General features: G+C 40.0%; 1 protein-coding gene across 2 annotated transcripts in view; it reads left to right on the forward strand.

The window, feature by feature from the left end:
• LOC111581241 (protein jagged-1b) overlaps window positions 1–19,050 on the forward strand; it is a 67,756-nt gene that overhangs the window by 40,506 nt on the left and 8,200 nt on the right. For both annotated transcript variants that reach the window (XM_035956866.2, XM_023289347.3), the window contains 6 exons: window positions 2,163–2,220; window positions 9,858–10,106; window positions 12,643–12,703; window positions 13,383–13,513; window positions 15,199–15,318; window positions 15,810–15,923. In XM_035956866.2, the coding sequence (XP_035812759.2) occupies window positions 2,163–2,220; window positions 9,858–10,106; window positions 12,643–12,703; window positions 13,383–13,513; window positions 15,199–15,318; window positions 15,810–15,923 (733 nt within the window). The remainder of the gene's footprint in view (window positions 1–2,162; window positions 2,221–9,857; window positions 10,107–12,642; window positions 12,704–13,382; window positions 13,514–15,198; window positions 15,319–15,809; window positions 15,924–19,050) is intronic.

The following is a 19,050-nucleotide window of genomic DNA, read 5'->3' on the forward strand; positions in this document are numbered from 1 at the left end:
TCCTCAACCTTTTTGTGCCCTTTTCTCTCCATCCTCCCTCAGTAATTATCCTTTCTCGCCCATTTCTCAGCACAATCACTCGGCTTTTCCTCCCATCTCATCATCAGTTGCAGTGTGGACACACTGGATGGAGCTCCACTTGAAGCAAATCCCTGACTCAGTGTTTTCTGCCACACAATTTTCGCTCCCCTAACATTTTGCACCTTTACTGCAACCCTTCATCTTCCCCTGTGCTCCTCGCGTGTCGCCTCCAGCTGACATTAATGTTGCTACGGACCTCCTGCCCTTAACCTCCCTCCAAATCCATCTCTCTCTTTCTTCACGCTTCTTCTTCACCTGCTTTCTATCCTTTTTCTCCTCCCTCGGCACCTTGTTTCCTCTCCTCCCATCCGTCTCTTCCCTCTGGCTGTGCGCTACCCGAGCAAAGACGTGACCGCACATCCGTGTAGCCCTTCAGGAGAACCTTACCCATAATGCACAAGGTGGAGCGATTTGCATGGCAGCCGCTGGAGCATTTCACCGAGGGAGGGATGGATGGGTAGATGTGAGACAGAGAGAACTAGGAAATGTAGAGAGACTGAGAGTTGTAGAGTGAAAGTGTTGGTCTGAATTATTCATTGCTGGTCCATAGGTTGAATGAATGCATCAGAAAGGAGGAAGACAAGAAAAAACACCTGTCCTCTGTTATCTCCCCAGAGTGTGATATCACTGTAAGCTCAAAGTCATCATGTGAAGATGTCCGGCAAGTTATCCGCTACAGTACTGCAGGATAGCTTTATATTTACTGACTTTATCTTCACTTAAGGCTCTGAATTTTAATGAAAACGTCTAGATTTAGTCCAACAGAGCGCTACATTGGCCTGCATGCTGCAGTACAGGCTGCAAAAGAAGGCACAATACGAAGGGATGCATTGAATTCATTAAACTGAACAAGGATTTTTGCATGTAACATCCTCTTCTCTGTCCTTTTTATTTCCGTGCATGCAGCAGGTTGTGGTTTTCTTGAATCAGGACCCAGCTGCAGCCTTGCTTTGCCAGGACAGTGAATCACTTCTGATGCGTGTCCTTGTTCTAAAGGCCGATGCCAAGAATAGGTCATATTCATTCTATGACACTTGCAGGTTGAGAAAACAAGGTCTGCGTTGGCTCATAAAGGGTCAATAACCCTTTAAAACTGTGAAATGTTAAGAAATACTTTGAAAGCCTGCGGTTGAACATCACCAATTTTAAACCTGATGTGGAAAAACTAGAGGAATTCCTTTTTGTGGATGGTTAGAAGCGATTTTTACTGCAGAAAAAGTGAGAATCACTTTATTTGGCGATTTCAGAACACTGGAAAACATCACAAAATTAAATCTGTGCTTGTCACTTGTGCATGTGTGATGTTTAACTTTGAATCTAGAATCAGATGTTAATAAAAGCATGAATTTGTCCTCAGAGTTTAAATCATTTCGTTTGCAAATCTTCTCCACATATTCGCAAACATGAATTCCCCTTTTTCCCCACAGTTTTACGAATGCCAATTAAACACAGGGATTTCATAAGCTTAAGAATATCAAAAACACAGCAAGGCTATACCTGTTATAGCTGAGAGGGAAAACGTTTAAAATGTCTCCAGAATTTTTTAGAAACTTGCCATTTTGGGACCCACATTCACAAACGTGGGTTTGTGCACATCATGCCCCATAGGCTGCCAAATACCATTACCACTGATCAGCATTCATGTCCAGCACACTGATATTTACAGCCAAGGACTAGTGTTTAATCAAAAAAGTAAAGGTCAAAACACAGCCTATCCCCAGGATTAAAACCTAATTTCAACCTCCATCTACAAAAACAGCATCTTTAATTTCAAATGTTCATGATCCTGAGTTTTCCTCCATTCGTGGTCTGGATGTGGAAAATATAAAATAGGCCTAAACAGTCAATGTGCTGGACAGAAGTAGATCATGTGGTTGTTATTTGTGACTTGGACTCTGCCCAGGGCTGGTTTAAAGGCTGATTGTAGTGCTTTCAAACACAATGGGATGGACAACATGAGAAAGGAAAAGACTGGCAGAATAAGCAGAGAAAAAACATTTTTCTTGTTTAACGTGATATTTAACTCTAAACTGTATGTTACAGCACATGTTTGAGATGACTTTTGTGTGTTTTCTTGACAGAAGTCCTTTTCTCTGGTGTTGGAGGCTCTGGACTATGATAATGACACATCTGAATCAGGTAAAACTGCAATTTTTGTCCGTATTTCTAGACAGTAATATCAATAATTGGGCTAAATAAAATACCAACAAGCATGGAATTTTCCCGCAGAAAGAAAGTAATGAAAATGTGTGTTCTCCTCATTCTCTTCTCCTGTTCTTCTCCTTTTAATTGACTAGTTGGTTACTAATTGGTGTAAAGATTTTCTCTGTTTTATTTAGCCACACATTTATTGATGTGATATATCAAACTTACAATGCATAAAACATTTCAGAAAAAGGCGGTAAATTAGCTTTAGCTAAGGCTACTTTTGCTTTCACTCTAGTTGTGCCACATTTTAAAGTTTGTCTCTGTTTGTTGGTTTCTGTAAATCTTACATGTAGATTTTAAAAATGAGATGTTTCCATTGCATTATATTTTTAAATGGGAAGAAAAAAGTCAAAAAGTAAGATTCTGACCAGGACATCATTTTACCCTGTATCTCGAAAGCTAAATTAGCATTTAGCATGACTGGTTGGTGTTATTTTTCTTCTCTATTATGTTTGTATTTTGCTATTGCTTTATTAAGTTTGACAGAAAAATTCAATTACTAAGATGTTGAAGCATGAAAATGTATTGTTAAATGAAGGAAACAGGCAAAAGTAGGCACAATTGCTTTAGCTAATGCTACTTCCAGCTAGCTTGAACTAGCAAGAGTACATTAAGCTGCTGCGCTTTAGAGTTTCTGTTTTTGTTCCATCTGTTTTGTCCTAAATAATGATGCTTAATAATGAGATGTATGTAATTAATAAGTAATTAATGAGATGTTGGAGCGCAGTTTAAAGCAGGTACATTGTTTTTAACTAAGGCTAATTCCTTGTTTTTTTTTGCTGTTTTACCTCTGCTTTGTAGGTACTGAATATTTTATATGTAGATGTTTTTTAAAAAAATAACCATTTCAATGATATTATATTTGCTATATGGTAAAATAAAAGTGAAATAGGAAGATTCTGGTCACAACATAAAACAGTCTAAGTTATCTTTAAGTATGTCTAGTTTGTGTAATTTACGTTTTCTGTTGCCATATTAACTCAGAGAAAAAATAGATAAAAAACACAATTGCTAAAATGTTGGACTATGAAAATAAATTTCAAGTGAAAGGAACAAGCTAAAGCAGCTACATTACCTTTAGCTAAGGCTAATTCCAGCTAGCATTACCTCGCTAGAGTGTATTTACTACTGATTTGTTTTTTAGTTTTCTTTTGTTTTTAACCTATATTTTGTAGCTCCTTGAAATTTAATGTTAATATTTTAGAAATTGCACATTACAGTTGCTTTATAATTTTATATAGTAAATCAAAATTCGTCAACAATATTCCAAAGGCATCAAAGGTAGGTTAACTTTTAGCATATTTCGTTGCTCTTATTACTATTTTTAACTATATCTTTATTAAGTCAAATGGCATTGTAAAGTTCCTGGAAATTTCAGGCACAGCTTTTTTTAATTGCATGTTTGTTTGTTTGTTATATTCAGTAAACAACTTTCAAAATGCCAACTTCTGGTCATAACTGTGGTTACTGCAGTTTCTCCTCCGTCTGGCCGAGAAAACAGTTATTTATAAGTTTAGTTTTCAACAAGCAACGTTTACATAGAGACAAACAACACGAGCACTTGTTTACTAGTATGTGCGGTCGAACATGATGAAACAATGTGAAAGTATCCTTTGTGTCTTAGCGTCTGTGATCACACGAGTTTAGAGGGCCTTTTATCCAGACCCTTTAATTTCCTGCTCGTCTTCTTATTGTTTCTCCTCATAATCAGGAAAAGCTTCCATGACAAGGAATGTGAGCTGCATGCTATAAAAAGCATAACACACATACAGACACACACAGACAGATGTTCCTGTGCCTTCCTCATTCCTGTCATGCCACAGTCCTGCCTTTCATCCCTCATCCTCTACCTCCCTCCCAGCCAGTGGAGTCCCATCCCAAAGATGGCTGATATAATGAGAAAGCGCACCAGAGATCTTCCTGCTTCTCTGTGTTCGTCTTTCCCGTCCTCCATCCCTTTGCCCTCCAGCGCCGCTCTTACATCTTGTTTGCATTATCTTCCGTTTCCACCTGAGCTCCTGACAGCCCTTACATTGTGTCTAAAGCCATTCAGTAGGCCGACAGCTTAGCCTAGCCCAAACACAGGCGTTCTGCAGCCGTCTCAATAGACTTATCAGCCCCTGCTGCTAATCAGAAAGGATTACTGAGCACGACTGTACCCTCTGAAACAGTCCTTGGAAATAGTGAGAAAATATCATGTTCTTTGAGTGCTGACAGAATGACCTTCACCGAGTTTTGTTTAAGTAACATGCAGGTTTAGTGGTAATGTGCAGGGCTGTACCTTTGTCTGTTAAAGGGTAATTCCAGTTTATTACAACTTTGGAACTCATTTCCGCTGTTTTGACCTCCGTTTTTATGAGTTATGATGACATTTTACTCACCAAAGTAAGTGTTTAGATCCAGGAACATGATGGCATTTCCGCAACAGAATGAATTAAGACACACAAGTGGTCAGACAGATAGTAAAACTTCAAGGGAGATTTTCTTTTTCTGTATAGGAAAAGTGTGTAAACAGCTATAGTGGGTCACAGTAAGTAGATCATTTCAGCAAGGATGTGGCTGAAAAGTGTGGCTAACCTGTCACACATTTTCACAAAACTGTTTTGTCAGCATAGCTTTGGTTAGTTTTTTTTTTTTTAATTTTATTTTCAAATAGTTGAATTTTATCATCTTTTGAAGGATGTAGTCTGTGCAGCTTTTTAGCCATATTGCTTTATACACTGAGTTTGCTCTGTTGCTTAGCTTGATCTCTAATCTCCAAATTGAACATCACCTCTATAAAAAACAAGAGACTGAACATTAAAACTTCATAAATGCTGGATTTTTTGCAGGACTGAACACAAAATGAAAAGTGGAGTTCACCAAATCAGCTCATAATAACCATGTCATACACATGTAAAAAGAAAAGAGCATTTATAGATGAAAAGAAAAGCAAGCGGTAGACATCATCTAGATTTAATTAACTACATGTGATGGCAACTTTGCTTTCACATTTCCAAAAGATAATGAGCTCTGACCACCCACTACTTACACCTCCAGATCTGAGGGAATATTGACTGAGTCTCGTTAAATAAAAGGGAGGTGAAGATTGTCAGCCTGTCCAGTGCTGTGAAAATGAATTTCAGAATTAAATTGGAAATTGCAGCAGGCACATGGCAAATGTCAAGGTTTGTTTAAAAACTTGTTTGATCATTTAACCACTCATGTTGTTGCACAGTCTGACTTCATTTGACCAGTGTCGCCATGTTTTCAGATGTCAGGATTTTAAAAGCACTGAAGGTTATTTTAATGTATATATTACAGTGAAAGTCTAGCTTTTTGCCTTGTTGACTTGTCCATTTGGTGTTTTTTTGTGTGTGTGTGTGTGTGTGTGTTAGAAGACACATCATGGGCTAAATAAACAGTCAGTGCCATGATTCAGCATTTTCACCTTGAAACGGCAAACCAATGACAGCATCGAAAACACGGATTCGGACTTCCAGGGTTTCATGCGTAACAAACCAAAGGAACCAATCCATTTGTATCCTGGCAGTCAATGTGCTTTCACACATTTTGGACTGCATGACTAGATGTGTGTCACGCTCATCCATAGACACGGAAAGCACAATATGGATTTCATAGTGTTTTAGCAATGTTGTAGATGAGCTGGTGTGCTCGAGCTGCTGCAAGTAGTTGAGGAAGGCAGAAAAGTGTGAAGGGAATCATTTTCATGGCAAAAAAACCCCCAACTGCTTCTCAATATGTAATTTTAATACACAGACAGGAGTTTTAGGGGTTAAATCAGTGACTTTGATGGAACTTGAATGTACTGAAACCAAATTGCAGAATGAATTTTCCTCCTCATAAACCATTTGCTGAGCTGATTTTTGCCACCACAAATGGAACAGCTTTAAAACCACTGGCAAGACTATTTATCACGAACAAGGATGCCACTTTTTGTATGTGCATAAAAACAAAATGAGGACCTACTCTTAAAAACAAGCTCCTAACGCTACTAGTGGGGACAGTATACTTTCATCTTTGCCAGCACAGTATAAATGAATAATCCTAAAATAACAGCAGTTACGTCTACTTTATGTTCTTCTTTCTTTTCACTTTTTTTAAGGGTCATTTGGGGAGCATGTTTGCCACTGCTTTCACCCACGTTTCAACTGTATTGACACAGCAATCTGCCTGTAAAACTGCCACCACAGCTGGAAACAAAGTGGAATTCAATATTAGAAGCATTATAATGTAAACCAGCTTGTCTCCAAAATCCAAGACACATGTTTAGACTTAGCGCTTCATCCACGTGGGAATGATTTTATTGGGACAGTCTACAATGAAATGAAATCTGGAAACAAAAATAGTACTATAATAAGGATTGGCCACATGCATCAAAGACAGACGAGACACAAACACTAGCCGGCTGATCTACTGGCTTCCATAGGTCTATTGATTTGTTGGTAGGTGATATGGAATAGCAAGTCAGAGGGAGGTGTTTTCTCTCCTGCAGGGCTTTTTCAATTCTGTCAAGGGCAAACACTTCACAGCTAATGCCAGGCAGTGGGGGACAATCGGAAACCAGAAAAGAGCTTTAAGTGTTTTTACTACCTGCAGACTCAATCCCAGTGTGTCTGCTACTTATTTTTCCTTTAAAGTGTAATTTCAAAAACGGCTCAGGGCTTCTTGTTTCTGCTGTTTAGCCATCTAATATTTGTCTTCCTCTGTCTCAGGCTCCATCTCAGCGTCTACTTGTGCTCACTTGTTATTGTGCCGTCTCGTCTAATCACGTTACAGAAGAAATCAGACTCTGTTATACACCTTCCCCGCTGTGCTGGATGGTAATTCAGTTATTTCTCTGTCATTTCTGGTGCAGAAATGGTGATGATGAAATTAACTCCTTGACATGCCAGAGTTATAAAATAATGAAAACCCCAGAATGCACCGCAGCAGAATGAGGAGTGTTTGGAAAAGCAGGGCCCTCAAGGTTGACTGTTACTGGTGGAGGACTCGGGCAGTGGCTGAGATAACAGTCCGCTCTGTTCCCACTCCTCTTTTACCCTTAAACACACACATATTCACACACACCAGCCAGTGTGTGTCCCTGTTTTCATTCCTTTGTGTCAAACCGCAGTGATCTCATCTCTCCATCAGGCAGTTTGTTATGTGAGTGTGCTAATAGCTGTTTCCCTTCCTCTTCGGCTCTGTAAGCACACACATGGTGCACTCAGCCTCTCTTCACCGCTTCCGATTCAGTGTCACTGTCATGCAGTGTTTCCCTTTATCCTCACCAGCATCTCTTAAATACACACACATATGTATATATATACATAGAGCCACACACACACACACATATTCCCAGTCCTCTGTGTGTGTTAACACCCTGTCAGTGAGGATTATAACTGAGTTGGGGATGACAGTGCCTCTGGGAAATCCCCTCCGGGGGTCAGGAGCAGCAGCCAGTGTTGCCCCGGGGCTCGTCTGGTCCTCACTGATGTTCTGGCTGAACCCTGTCTTCTCCACAGACCCCTGACCTCTTTTCTCTGGTCCCATCGACCCATCGCTATTCATACTGGAGCTGTTTTTCAGTTTGCTCACCATATGCTCGCTATTTAGTTAAGTTTGATTGAATATCAGAAATTATGTATGCCCACTCACTCATTCCATAATCCAGAAAAATATGTTTTTTCATCCACAGTAAAATGTGTTTGTTTTTTTTTTTTAAACAAAGCGACATTGTCCTGTTGATGTATGAACTGACCAAACAAACTATTTTGGAAACTCACATTTAACTGTAATGCGATTCCTGTTTTATCCGCATATCTGATACAAGGTGATGCTACACACAGATAACACAGTTCTGGTCAACTATGTCACTTGTTCCTGTTAAATGACAGAGAAATTCAAACCTGCATGGATCTATGTTTTTATACCAACAATTGAACTTATTTTTCATCATAAATAGAGCTGTCATTCTGATGATCCAACAGAATCCTATAGTTTCTCGCAGTTTCCATCTAATTGATTTAGTGATCAGCTCACAGCTTTCATGTTTTGGGTCTCTCTAATATTTGCAGCCTCAGCAGGATTTTTTTTTAGCTTAGTTTTAGCTTTTAATAAAATACGTCTGATAAATCTACTGTCCACTACCTGCTCAGCGGCAAAGAGGAGACAACAAAGGTAGTGACTAACTGGGGAATACTTTGATGAATTTAGCAGCTAAAGAGGCAGATATTTTCCTCAGAAGGTGGTGGAGACAGAATCAGCTAAAAGGAGAGTGATTGTTAGATAGATGTGCAAATGATGATAACATTGCTGCATGACTTCTGGGTGTATAAATAGGCAACTATGTGCGAGAGCTTTTGCCAGATAATTGGACAATATTTCATTTCTGTGTTTAGGGCTTGTAAGCCTTCTGTGTGGTCATGAAACTATTTTGACGCAAGTTTTCAAAAATGATCTACATCAGGGATGTTAAACTTCCACAACTTCAAATTTTTCCTTTGTTTTAGTGCAAAAAAGTTTCCATTTAAGGAACTATCTTTTACCAAAATATTATGAACAACCTGAATTTTTTTTTTTTAAAGAAAAATAAATTACATTTCAGCAACATTGTGCCTCAGTTTATCATTTCCACATTACAACTTACAGATCACAGTTTATCTACAAAGGCACTAAACATTTAGTCACAGGTATCTGGAGCTGAGCGATGTAGTATTTTACTTTATGATCAAAACGACAAAAGTCAGACAAAAAAAGGGACACAATACAACAAAAACAAGACAAAATATTTTTAAAAAAGATACAAAATGACAAAAGCGAGAAACAAAATGACAAAAAATGAGACAAACAACTTGAAATGAGACAAAAAATTAGACAAAAAAGTTACAAAGTGACAAAAAAATGGACAAATGACAAAAACGAGACAAAAAAAATTACACAAATTACACATACGGGACCAAAAATGATCAAAGCGAGAAACAAAATCACAAAAAAATAGACAAACAACACAAGCAAGACAAAAAAAACCCAGCAAAAATGATAAAACAACGAATAAAGCAAAATGCAAAATGACAAAAATAAGTCAAAAAAGGCAAGCCAGACAAAAAGGAAACACAAAACAGCAAAAACGAGAAATAAAACGACAAAAACATGGCACAAACGACCAAAGTCAGACAAAAAAAACCTAAAAATAACAAAAACAAGACAAAATATTACAAAAATGCGACAAAATGTCAAAAGAACAAAGAGCAATCTAGTATTTTACTTTATGATCAAAGCAACTTGTCAAGATTTAGAAATTATTTAAAATTTATGGTTTTACAAATTTACAATCTGCAGCTAATGTCTTCTCTGTAATTTTTACACTTTCCAAAGTCCTCCTGTGGGCCGGATTGGACCCTCTGGTGGGTCGATTTTGGCCCACAGGCCGCATGTTTGACACCCCTGATCTACATTAATATGGACTCTCTTTAATCACACTTGTTGCACCTCTCAGTTGCCACTAGAAAAGACAGAATATCATATAAAAGCGATGCATGTTTTTTTAATGTAAGAAAGCGTTTTCTTCTTCTCTCCTTCCTCAGGTCAGCTGATCGAGCGAGTCCTCCTCTCCTCCATGTTGAATCCTGGTGAACAGTGGCAGACGTATCGTCACCACGGTCGGACTCTCAGCCTGGAGTACCGACTTCGCTTCCGCTGCGACTCCAACTACTACGGGCCTTTCTGCAACAAGTTCTGCAGGGCCCGCGATGACTTCTTTGGTCACTTCAGCTGTGACCCCAGCGGCTCCAAGGTCTGCATGGACGGCTGGACGGGACCAGAGTGCAAAGAAGGTAAAGTGTGAAGCTTAAGAATCGTGTGTGTGCAGTTTATGTCTGAATTACTTTCTAGCTTTTATGGCTTTATAGTTGCTGCACGGCCATGAAAGTGGGACGAGCTCAGCAAGAAAGTCAAATGTATGTTCCAAAATATCAAGCTACTCCTTTAATACAAAGTCAGCAGTACTGTCAGTTGTTGTATTGCAAGAGAATGGGTAATCTGACGACAATATTGGAACCTCTGTACAAGTGCAGGGAGACTTGGTGTGATGGATTACACCACTCCAGTGTCAACAGGGCACTAATTGACTTTCATATGGGAAGGAATGTAAACCAGTGGACGTGTGGAATGGGGGAAAAACACCAACATGTTTTTTGAATCACTCAGCTGTGATGTAACTTCAAGGCAAGTCAGTTTAAAAACACCAAAGGTTGAGCAACTGCTGTAGAGAGAAATAATATACGACATAATTAATCAAACCGAAAGGAAAGTGAATTGGTAAATAAGTGTAACAAGTAGTCATAGCGTGCATTTCGAATCGCAGATATTATAAAGAAGTGACTCTTAAAAGTTTCATTGTTAGGTGAAGACCTGATATTGGGAACTAAAATGCTTGACATTTTAAAGTATGAGTTATTTGAACGTTTCTTGTTGATTGGCCAGTTTCATTTCAAAATGGTTCATGTCTTCTTGTGAAAATGTCGCTGCCTGAAATTCTACAGTGGATGTTTCACAACAACAAATCCAGACACAAAGACAGAAACAGTTTCTCATCAATGTCCTCAACATGTCTTAGGTCAACTGATTAAAAAATATTTTTGCTTTCCATTTATTTTTTCTGCCAGCTCTAGAAGGGGGGTTTCCTTTTTAGTGATTCTTTCCAAGGTTCCTTAAAATGTTTTTTTCCATGAGACTGTCTTTGTTTTCCTGTTTAATTTTGGCCTCTGAAGCTTTTTGAGACTGTTAGTACGATTAAAAGCTGTCAAAATAAGCTTCATCAGTAATCTCTGAACCTATGATATCATTAGAAATAGCTGGATATGTTTAAAATTTGATGTACATGCAACCACAGACACACATCTGTGCCCAGAATTTCACCCTAAAACTAAGTTATAGCACTCAAAATATCACTTGACCAAAAGAATAAACACCACATTTCACACAATTTCAGGATCATTACACTGTTACACTCCAGTACTTCAGTAAATACACATCAGTCAGCTTTGTTGGAGAGGCTGTAGGGGATTATTTTGTGTGACTCATCAGCTGGACGACCTCACTCTGTGACCTCGGAGCGCTGCCATCTCGTTGCGATGGTAAAAGTGAAGCGGAGGAAACCAGAGTGGAAACCATGGGAACCCTGAAGGCCGCACAACCAGTTTAAGGACATCCTGCAGCCCTGCCCATCTCGCCCTGTCTGACTTCGTCTGACTTCCTCCTCAGCACGGCGCTGATTGGACTGCAAAGGAGCAGGAAGTTTGAAAAATTAGCCGTGGTCTCTCTGTTACCCCCTGCAGGTTAACTGATCAAGAGGAAGTTCAGGGAGTTTTTCAATCTTGGGTTTGAACATCTTCAAGACTTGATTTTTAACTGCCAACATCCTTTCAACTTTCTCCACACTGTCAGCACCTTTGATTGACCCTGAAGTGATGAAGAGGTTTTTCTGATGCCATGTTTCCATTAAAAAATATTTTAGTGATGAAACAACGTCCTTATAGCTGGGGGCCAAGCAGTGAAGCTACCTTTTCTTATGCAGCTTCATAGTCTTTCTTCTTCTGGCGTTGGAGTCTAAGGCAACCTGTGTGGTACAAAGCTGTGAAATTTGACATACTAATTCACCAAGTTTCATGTTTGCATTTCAAGCACTCTTGTACCACGAGTGGGTCGAAGTTAGAGGTGCGTTATGCTCGCAATGTTTGAGTTTTATGCCAGATTTTCAAAAATGAGGTGCCTTGGGTGTGTTTTTTGCACCCTATTGTGTTTTATTAAAAAGTTTAGATGATAGACAAACAGTTCCACATGTGTTTTGGATTTTCTAAACTGTTCATCCATTGTAGTCAATAGAATAGTGGTAAAATTAATTCATAACTGTTTCACTAAACAGTGAATCTGTGAATTTGTCCAACACACTCTATCATTTAACCACCAGGGGGTTTTTCAATAAGCAGAAAAAATATTTTTCATGTGACTGTTTTTAGTCATGCTTTTAACATGATCACATGAAGTTGCCATGGCGACTGTGCCCTGTTGAACTGGTATACCCCCTCATCACTGCTTGCAGCTTTTTTTGAGGTTGTATGTTCTGCTTCGATGTGTGTTGTGTGTATTCTGTGATATCTGGGCTATTCTGGGATCCACAAGTGTTAATGGTTTTCTATTCCCGGTTTAATTGGCACTAGGTCACACGCATGCAATTAAATTTCCAAGTACAGCAAGTCACCAATGATTAACACTGGGAGATTAAAAAAACTGCATGACATATCCGTTTCAGTGTGTTTGTTTTCTACGCTGTAATTGCTCTCTTTTTGTTTGTGCGTTTTGTCGTCACAGCGGTGTGCAGGCAGGGCTGTCATCAGGCCCACGGCTCCTGTACTGTGCCTGGAGAATGCAAGTAAGTCAGACGAATGGTCAAGAAAATACTGTTTTTTTTTCCACTGTGGCCTCCAGTGCACAAACACACCATATGATATGACATGTAATTTCACCATCAATGCAAAAGTGACAATATAATTGCAGCCTCAAACACAACTGGAATTAGCAATAAACAAAAGTGAGCAGTGTAATATTTTAAACTAAAGACTGTGATATGATTTTGTCTGTCTTCCTCCGGTCTTTCACAGATGATACTCATTCATTATAGGCCAGCCAAAATACAATATTGATGTCATGCTGTTTTGAACCATTAGCCTGGATTTGATGTCTGTAAGGCAGTTTGAATCCCATTAAATCCCACACCAGTAGGCAGATGCGGGTTTGTGTGCACTGATGGGTTATTTTCATTCCTCCATAGCTGTAGTTATTACATGAGTGATGAACTCTCCTTACAAATAAGACTGCTGAAGTTAAAAGCTGCATATAGCCTGTGAAACTATGTTAATAGCAGACGTGAACATTACCGAAACATCATCATGAAGAGACTAGATAATGAAAACACACTCTAAAACATTCACTTCAAAAGGGAAAGCATCACTCCCTTCACTTACATTAACAGCAGGAGCAGCTCTATAATGCAGATAAAGTCACTAATGGAGCTGGTTACATCTGCCTCTCTTGTCTTCTTCTTCTTTGAGGTGTCATTATGGCTGGAAGGGTCCTCTGTGTGACCAGTGTGTGACGTTTCCTGGCTGTGTGTACGGCAGCTGCACCGAGCCGTGGCAGTGTGTCTGCGACGTCAACTGGGGAGGACTGCTGTGCGACAAAGGTCAGATATGTGACCCGTCTCTGGAGTAGAGATGAATGAAGAAGACAGCATTCATATGCCAGAGAGGGGCTTTCCCTTCTTCTGTTCAGTTTAGCATCTGACTTCAGATCCTCACTTTGGCGTCTCAACCTTGTAATGCCACTGGATTAACTTTTACATATGTGATCTTTCTTCACCTGCACAACATATTAACAGGGACTAAAACTAAACACTAGGAAAAAATTTGTCTTATTTTCTACCTTTATTTATGTAAAAATATATATTATTTTGTCACATACACTCATCAGACCCATCAGATCATGGGTTGTAGAGTGGGGCCTCTGTGGATGAGACTTGTTTCAGCACATCCTGCTTGACCGGTTTAAGATCTGGAGATTTCAGCGGCAGCATCAATGCCTTGGGCTCTTGTCGTGTTCCTCGAGTTATTCCTGAGCAGCTTTTATGATATGGCAAGGCCCATTGTCCTGCTGGGGGAAGCTGTTGCAGTCTGGGAGTGGTGGTGCCATGGGAGGATGTGCTTTGTCTGCTGTGATGTTTAAGTGGGTGCTGTCACAGTAACAGCCACATAAATGCCTGTACCCAGTGTTTCCCAGCAGAACAATGCACTGTAAGGAGATGATCAATGTTGTTCACTTTACCTGCCAGTCGTCTTAATGTTGTGGCCTTAAGGAAATTCAACCTACACACTGATGGATTTTTTGTGCACAATAAGAGCCTCAGAAATCTTATTAGAACAGAACATGAATAAATTACTGAGCCTAATACTATGTACTTATGTTCTATTCAAGGGAGAAACATGGAGAATCTGTGTATTTATTGTTTTTGTTGTCTTGGATCACAGTTTATCTATTTCCTCATAATCTTATTTTCCTGTTAGCATTTATTCCAAGCAAGGTTCTCTACTGCTAACTAAAAGCCTGTGTCATCCACACAAAGATGAAAGAGCTTTTCAGTCTATTGTATGTAGACCAAGAACTCATGCTGTCTGTGTTTATAGACGGAGAGAGAAACATTGTGTGTGCACTCTATTGGTCGGTCTGGTGTGGTTCTTTATGCATGTTTCCTTGCATGCCGTGTGGATCTTCTGTATAGAGTAAAACCACACTCCCTGAGGGCTTCACCTTCCACTCTGTGACTTTTCCCACCATACTATAACAAAGTTCGGCCAACATTATCCCAGCTATAGTTCCCAACTCTTTCCCGGTGTGGGAGCTGGGATCCGGGAGCCAAACCAGTGCCCATGGGACAGTGCATTGTGAGGTGGAAAGGCGATAGCCTTGGGTAAGGTGAACAGGAGCAGGGCTGGGCTGGATGCTTTTAGTTAGGTGGGGTCCTAAGCTGTTTCTGTGCATTCATAAAGGCTCTGCAAAGAGCTGCAGTGAGACAAAAGGACTGTGGGCACAGAGGAGATGATTAGAGAAAGCAAAGCTTTAATCAGCCTAAACACTGGAGACAACAAGCCCTGCAGCTACTGGCCTGCACAGTCAGCATGCTGAGCTGGTCTGGATGCACTTCAGCCTCTGTCTGTGTGTTTGAAAGAAAGTTAAACTGAAGTGATTTTCAATCCATCTGCATCCACTTACCTTTATTTTTTCATCCCTATATGTTTTGTTATTCTGCTGTTCAGTGCTATGAGCTGAAATATACCAAACATAATCTAAGCCTATGGTTTTTTGTGGTTTCAGATCTGAACTACTGTGGCACCCACCAGCCCTGTAAGAACGGAGGGACCTGCACCAACACAGAGCCAAACGAGTATCAGTGTGAATGCCAGGAAGGTTTCAGAGGACGTAACTGTGACATCGGTAAGTTCTGCTTCACAATCCCGAACACTGTCTGTTTGTCCAACAAATTAAATCAGTTTTGTTTGTTTACATAAATGAACAAGAGAAGCAAATGACAGAGACTGTAAACATATTGTGTCGGACAGAGTAAAATTAGTAAGTTGTTATCTTTTAGAAAATCTCTGTATATAGATTAAAAAATAACAGATACTCAAAGGTATGAAGCATAAAAACACATCAGCAAACGTGTAAATCTGTATACGCTGGAAAAACTACAATTTATTCTTTAGCTGACTCTGTACCAAACAGAAATCTGAGTTTTTTCATAACTTATTTTGGAAACTCTTCACATTTTTGCAAACACAACATCCTTTTCACTGGCTCTAGGAAACAACTTGCGCCAACTTGGATTTTACAGTATAATTATGGTGCAGGGTATTTAACTTCCATCCTCTATTCTTATAACTATTTTCTCATGTCCATCTTCTTTTTCTTCTCTTTCTTCCCATCAGTGGAACATGCGTGTTTGTCATCTCCGTGTACGAACGGAGCCACATGTGTTGAAGACCCAACAGGCTTCAGCTGCATCTGTACCGAAGGCTGGACTGGACACACCTGCACAGATGGTGATTACTGTCGATGCCACACACACACACACACACACACACACACACACACACACACACACACACACACACACACAAAGTCTGAGCTGAGGCTGTGATTGGTTGTTATTGGATCACAGCCAGTGAGTGACTCTAATCAATCCGACAGAGGAAGCTAAATTAGCCTGAACACAAACAGTATCAACAACAATCAGTGATCTGTCCCACCCTCTGTCTGGCTCAGTGTGTGTGCGTGTGTGTGCGTGTGTGTGTGGGAATGCACTTGTGTTTGTATCAGCAGGAAAATCAAGAGACTGAGGTGGAGCATCTTTGATACACTCTATTGAGTTAGTCTAAACAGAGGTGTAACTGTGAGTTATGTGTGTTTTAACGGCACTGAATCAGGGGTTTATTGTCCAGTATTTCACTGTTGTAGGACCTTTTCTGATACAATTACTTGCATCTTGATATTTCCAGGCTTTGTCCGGTTGCACACGAAGTGCATTACAATTCACAGAAGCAGGTTTATCCAAATGTTGAGCAAAACAAGGAAAACACTGAGCCTCAGATTGTTGCTATGGTGGAATGAAAAGCAGTGAAGGAAGTTCTACATGGATCTGAGCAAAATCAAACACAAAGCAGATGTTTTGTGATGCATGAGTTGCCTACTGTCCATAAGAAAGGCAAAAGATTTCCCCTAAAAGTCATCTTACACTATTTACAAGTGCAAAAACTAGCAAGTATGAACTGCACATCAGTGTTATTCTCAGGGTCAAATCACATTCACACACACAAGCGATTACACTTTAATTACATACATGAGAATTTGTGCAGCAACATCCGGTTCCCTTGTGACATGTATACGTGAGAAAGCATGAAATGGGATGAACTTGTCTGCCAAGTGAATGTAACGTTATCAGATTTTGTTTGTACTGTGAGGAAACTGAGACTACTGGTAAATACAAAAACAATACACACTTTGGGTGTTTACAACAGGAATGACATGTTGTTGTTGGCTTTTGTTATCATCAGATGTGGTGATTTTACTTTGCTGTACAGTAGTGATGCTTTTTTCTACTAGCATACAATGCTAAAGTGTGTAACTCTCGCCATAACAAAGATTACCAGGATGGCAAATGACAGCTACAATAAAAGATAAATGAAATGGGGAATAAATGACATTCATTCTGATCCAGGAGAGCTGCAGAGTTGATTCAGACTCGACAGATATGAGATAACAAAGAGATTTCTGCAGATGGAACTGGGTCTCTTGGTAATGTATTCCATAAACAGGGTTTATAAGGGCTCATGTGCATCACAAAGGCTTCAAACTGAAAAACACAGTCACATCAGTATAGAGGAATGAAAACAAAACATAGTGGTGCATCCCTGTATTCAAGAAGTGTCAGATTTAAAGCAACAAAACCTGAGATGTCCTCGCTTTTGATCACAAGCTAAGACAAACTGGATCTTATAATTCCCATGATCCCAATCCCATAATCTGGGCTATCTGTAAGGATATTTTGAGGGTGGTTTTCTTTCATTTTTAAAATCTCATCCACATCCACAGAGATCATTATACAGCTTTTAACAGCCTACATTATTGTCTTATTGGTGAGTGGAATTACTTTTAAAATGTGAAAGTACAACTTAAAGGTGGTGGTAAGCAGCCTCCAGAAATTTAAACACATTTTAAAACACAATTTGATCATTGCACAACTTGACAAGGTTTCATCTGAGTCCCCTGATTTCCAGCAGCCCTCATACCTCCCAGGATCCCCCACTTCCATGTTTTGAAGCGTGAATAAAGGTCAAACGTGTTTCTGGCTGCAAAGTAACGACTAAGCTGTCACAACAGTCTGTCTTGGACTTGCCCTTGTGGTCCAGCTGTGTGTGAGGCTTCTCCGTACAGTACGTTTGAGCTCGTGTTGTGAGTGGCGGCAGGTGAGATTGGATCACACCAGTTATGGTCTGTCAGAGCTGTGTGTGTAAACAAGCAGCGTTCCACATCCTCTGCTTTCACCTCTATCACGATAAACAGCGCTGCAGGTCGGGAGCAGACATATAAACACTCCAACGAGAAGCATTTATATCTCAGAAAGAGAGAGAGAGAGAATAAGAGGAGAGGGACAAACAGGAGAATAAAGGGACAGTTTATTTTTGCTCGTTATTTGTTGGGAGCGTGATTAACAGTCAGTCTATCCCTGTATGTGTTGTGTTGTGGGGGGCTCTCCGGGGAATACACAGTGAGAGGACTGTCAGGCTTGCAGGGAATGACAACCAAAACCACAATACAGCTCTGTTTTCAGACTAGATTTATATATATAACCGATATTAATTAAAGGCTTGTTTGTTTGTTATGAATTCTCCATCTTGTTTTGGGAGAAGAGCCGCCAGCTTGGATGGGTTATTATTGCTGAGGGTTGGAGTCGGGGTCAGGAACATGGAAAATGGTTGTTGCGTAGGGTTAGGTAAATGAAAAGAGGTTATGAGAGAGACAGAGAGCTCTAGAGTGAAAGATGCATACCACGGAGATATGCATGGGAAAAGTTATGATGCCACTGGTGCACAAATATGTCATGTATAATCGGTAGCTGTGTATGGTTAACCCCTAAATAGTGAGTATCTCTTTGTCTTTCTGTCAGCTTGTGTTCACTCGTTTTTCTCACGTTTTCCCTTTTTCTTTATCTGATTTTAATTCCTTGTCAGATGAGTGGAACCAGGCATAGCGGCACCATTTTTCTATTTCTACTTAACCTCCATCTTTCCCCATTCCCATCATCCTTTCCTTTATTTAAATCCACTTGTTCCTCCCTCCTCTCTGGGAAAGGTTGGAGGTGTCAGCCACGTACGTGCAGCAGATTATTTTATTTATCATTGTTTGCACAGAAACCAGAGCAGCAGAAGGGAGAACGAAAACACTGACTGCCGGAGCAGTCCACGTATATACCAGTGCTGCAGTTCAGATTGCAGATGTCCTCATGGTGGCATCACACACAGACTCAGTGACACACCTAGATTCATTTTCAAACGCACAATATACAGAGGGCTGCACAGTAGCTTGGTGGTTTACACTTTCACCTTGCAGCTAGAAGATCCCGGTTTGTGTCCCGGCCTTCCCAGGATCATTCTGCATGGAGTTTACATG

The sequence above is a fragment of the Amphiprion ocellaris genome, chromosome 7 (genome assembly GCF_022539595.1).
Source record: "Amphiprion ocellaris isolate individual 3 ecotype Okinawa chromosome 7, ASM2253959v1, whole genome shotgun sequence".
Taxonomy (NCBI): domain Eukaryota; kingdom Metazoa; phylum Chordata; class Actinopteri; family Pomacentridae; genus Amphiprion; species Amphiprion ocellaris.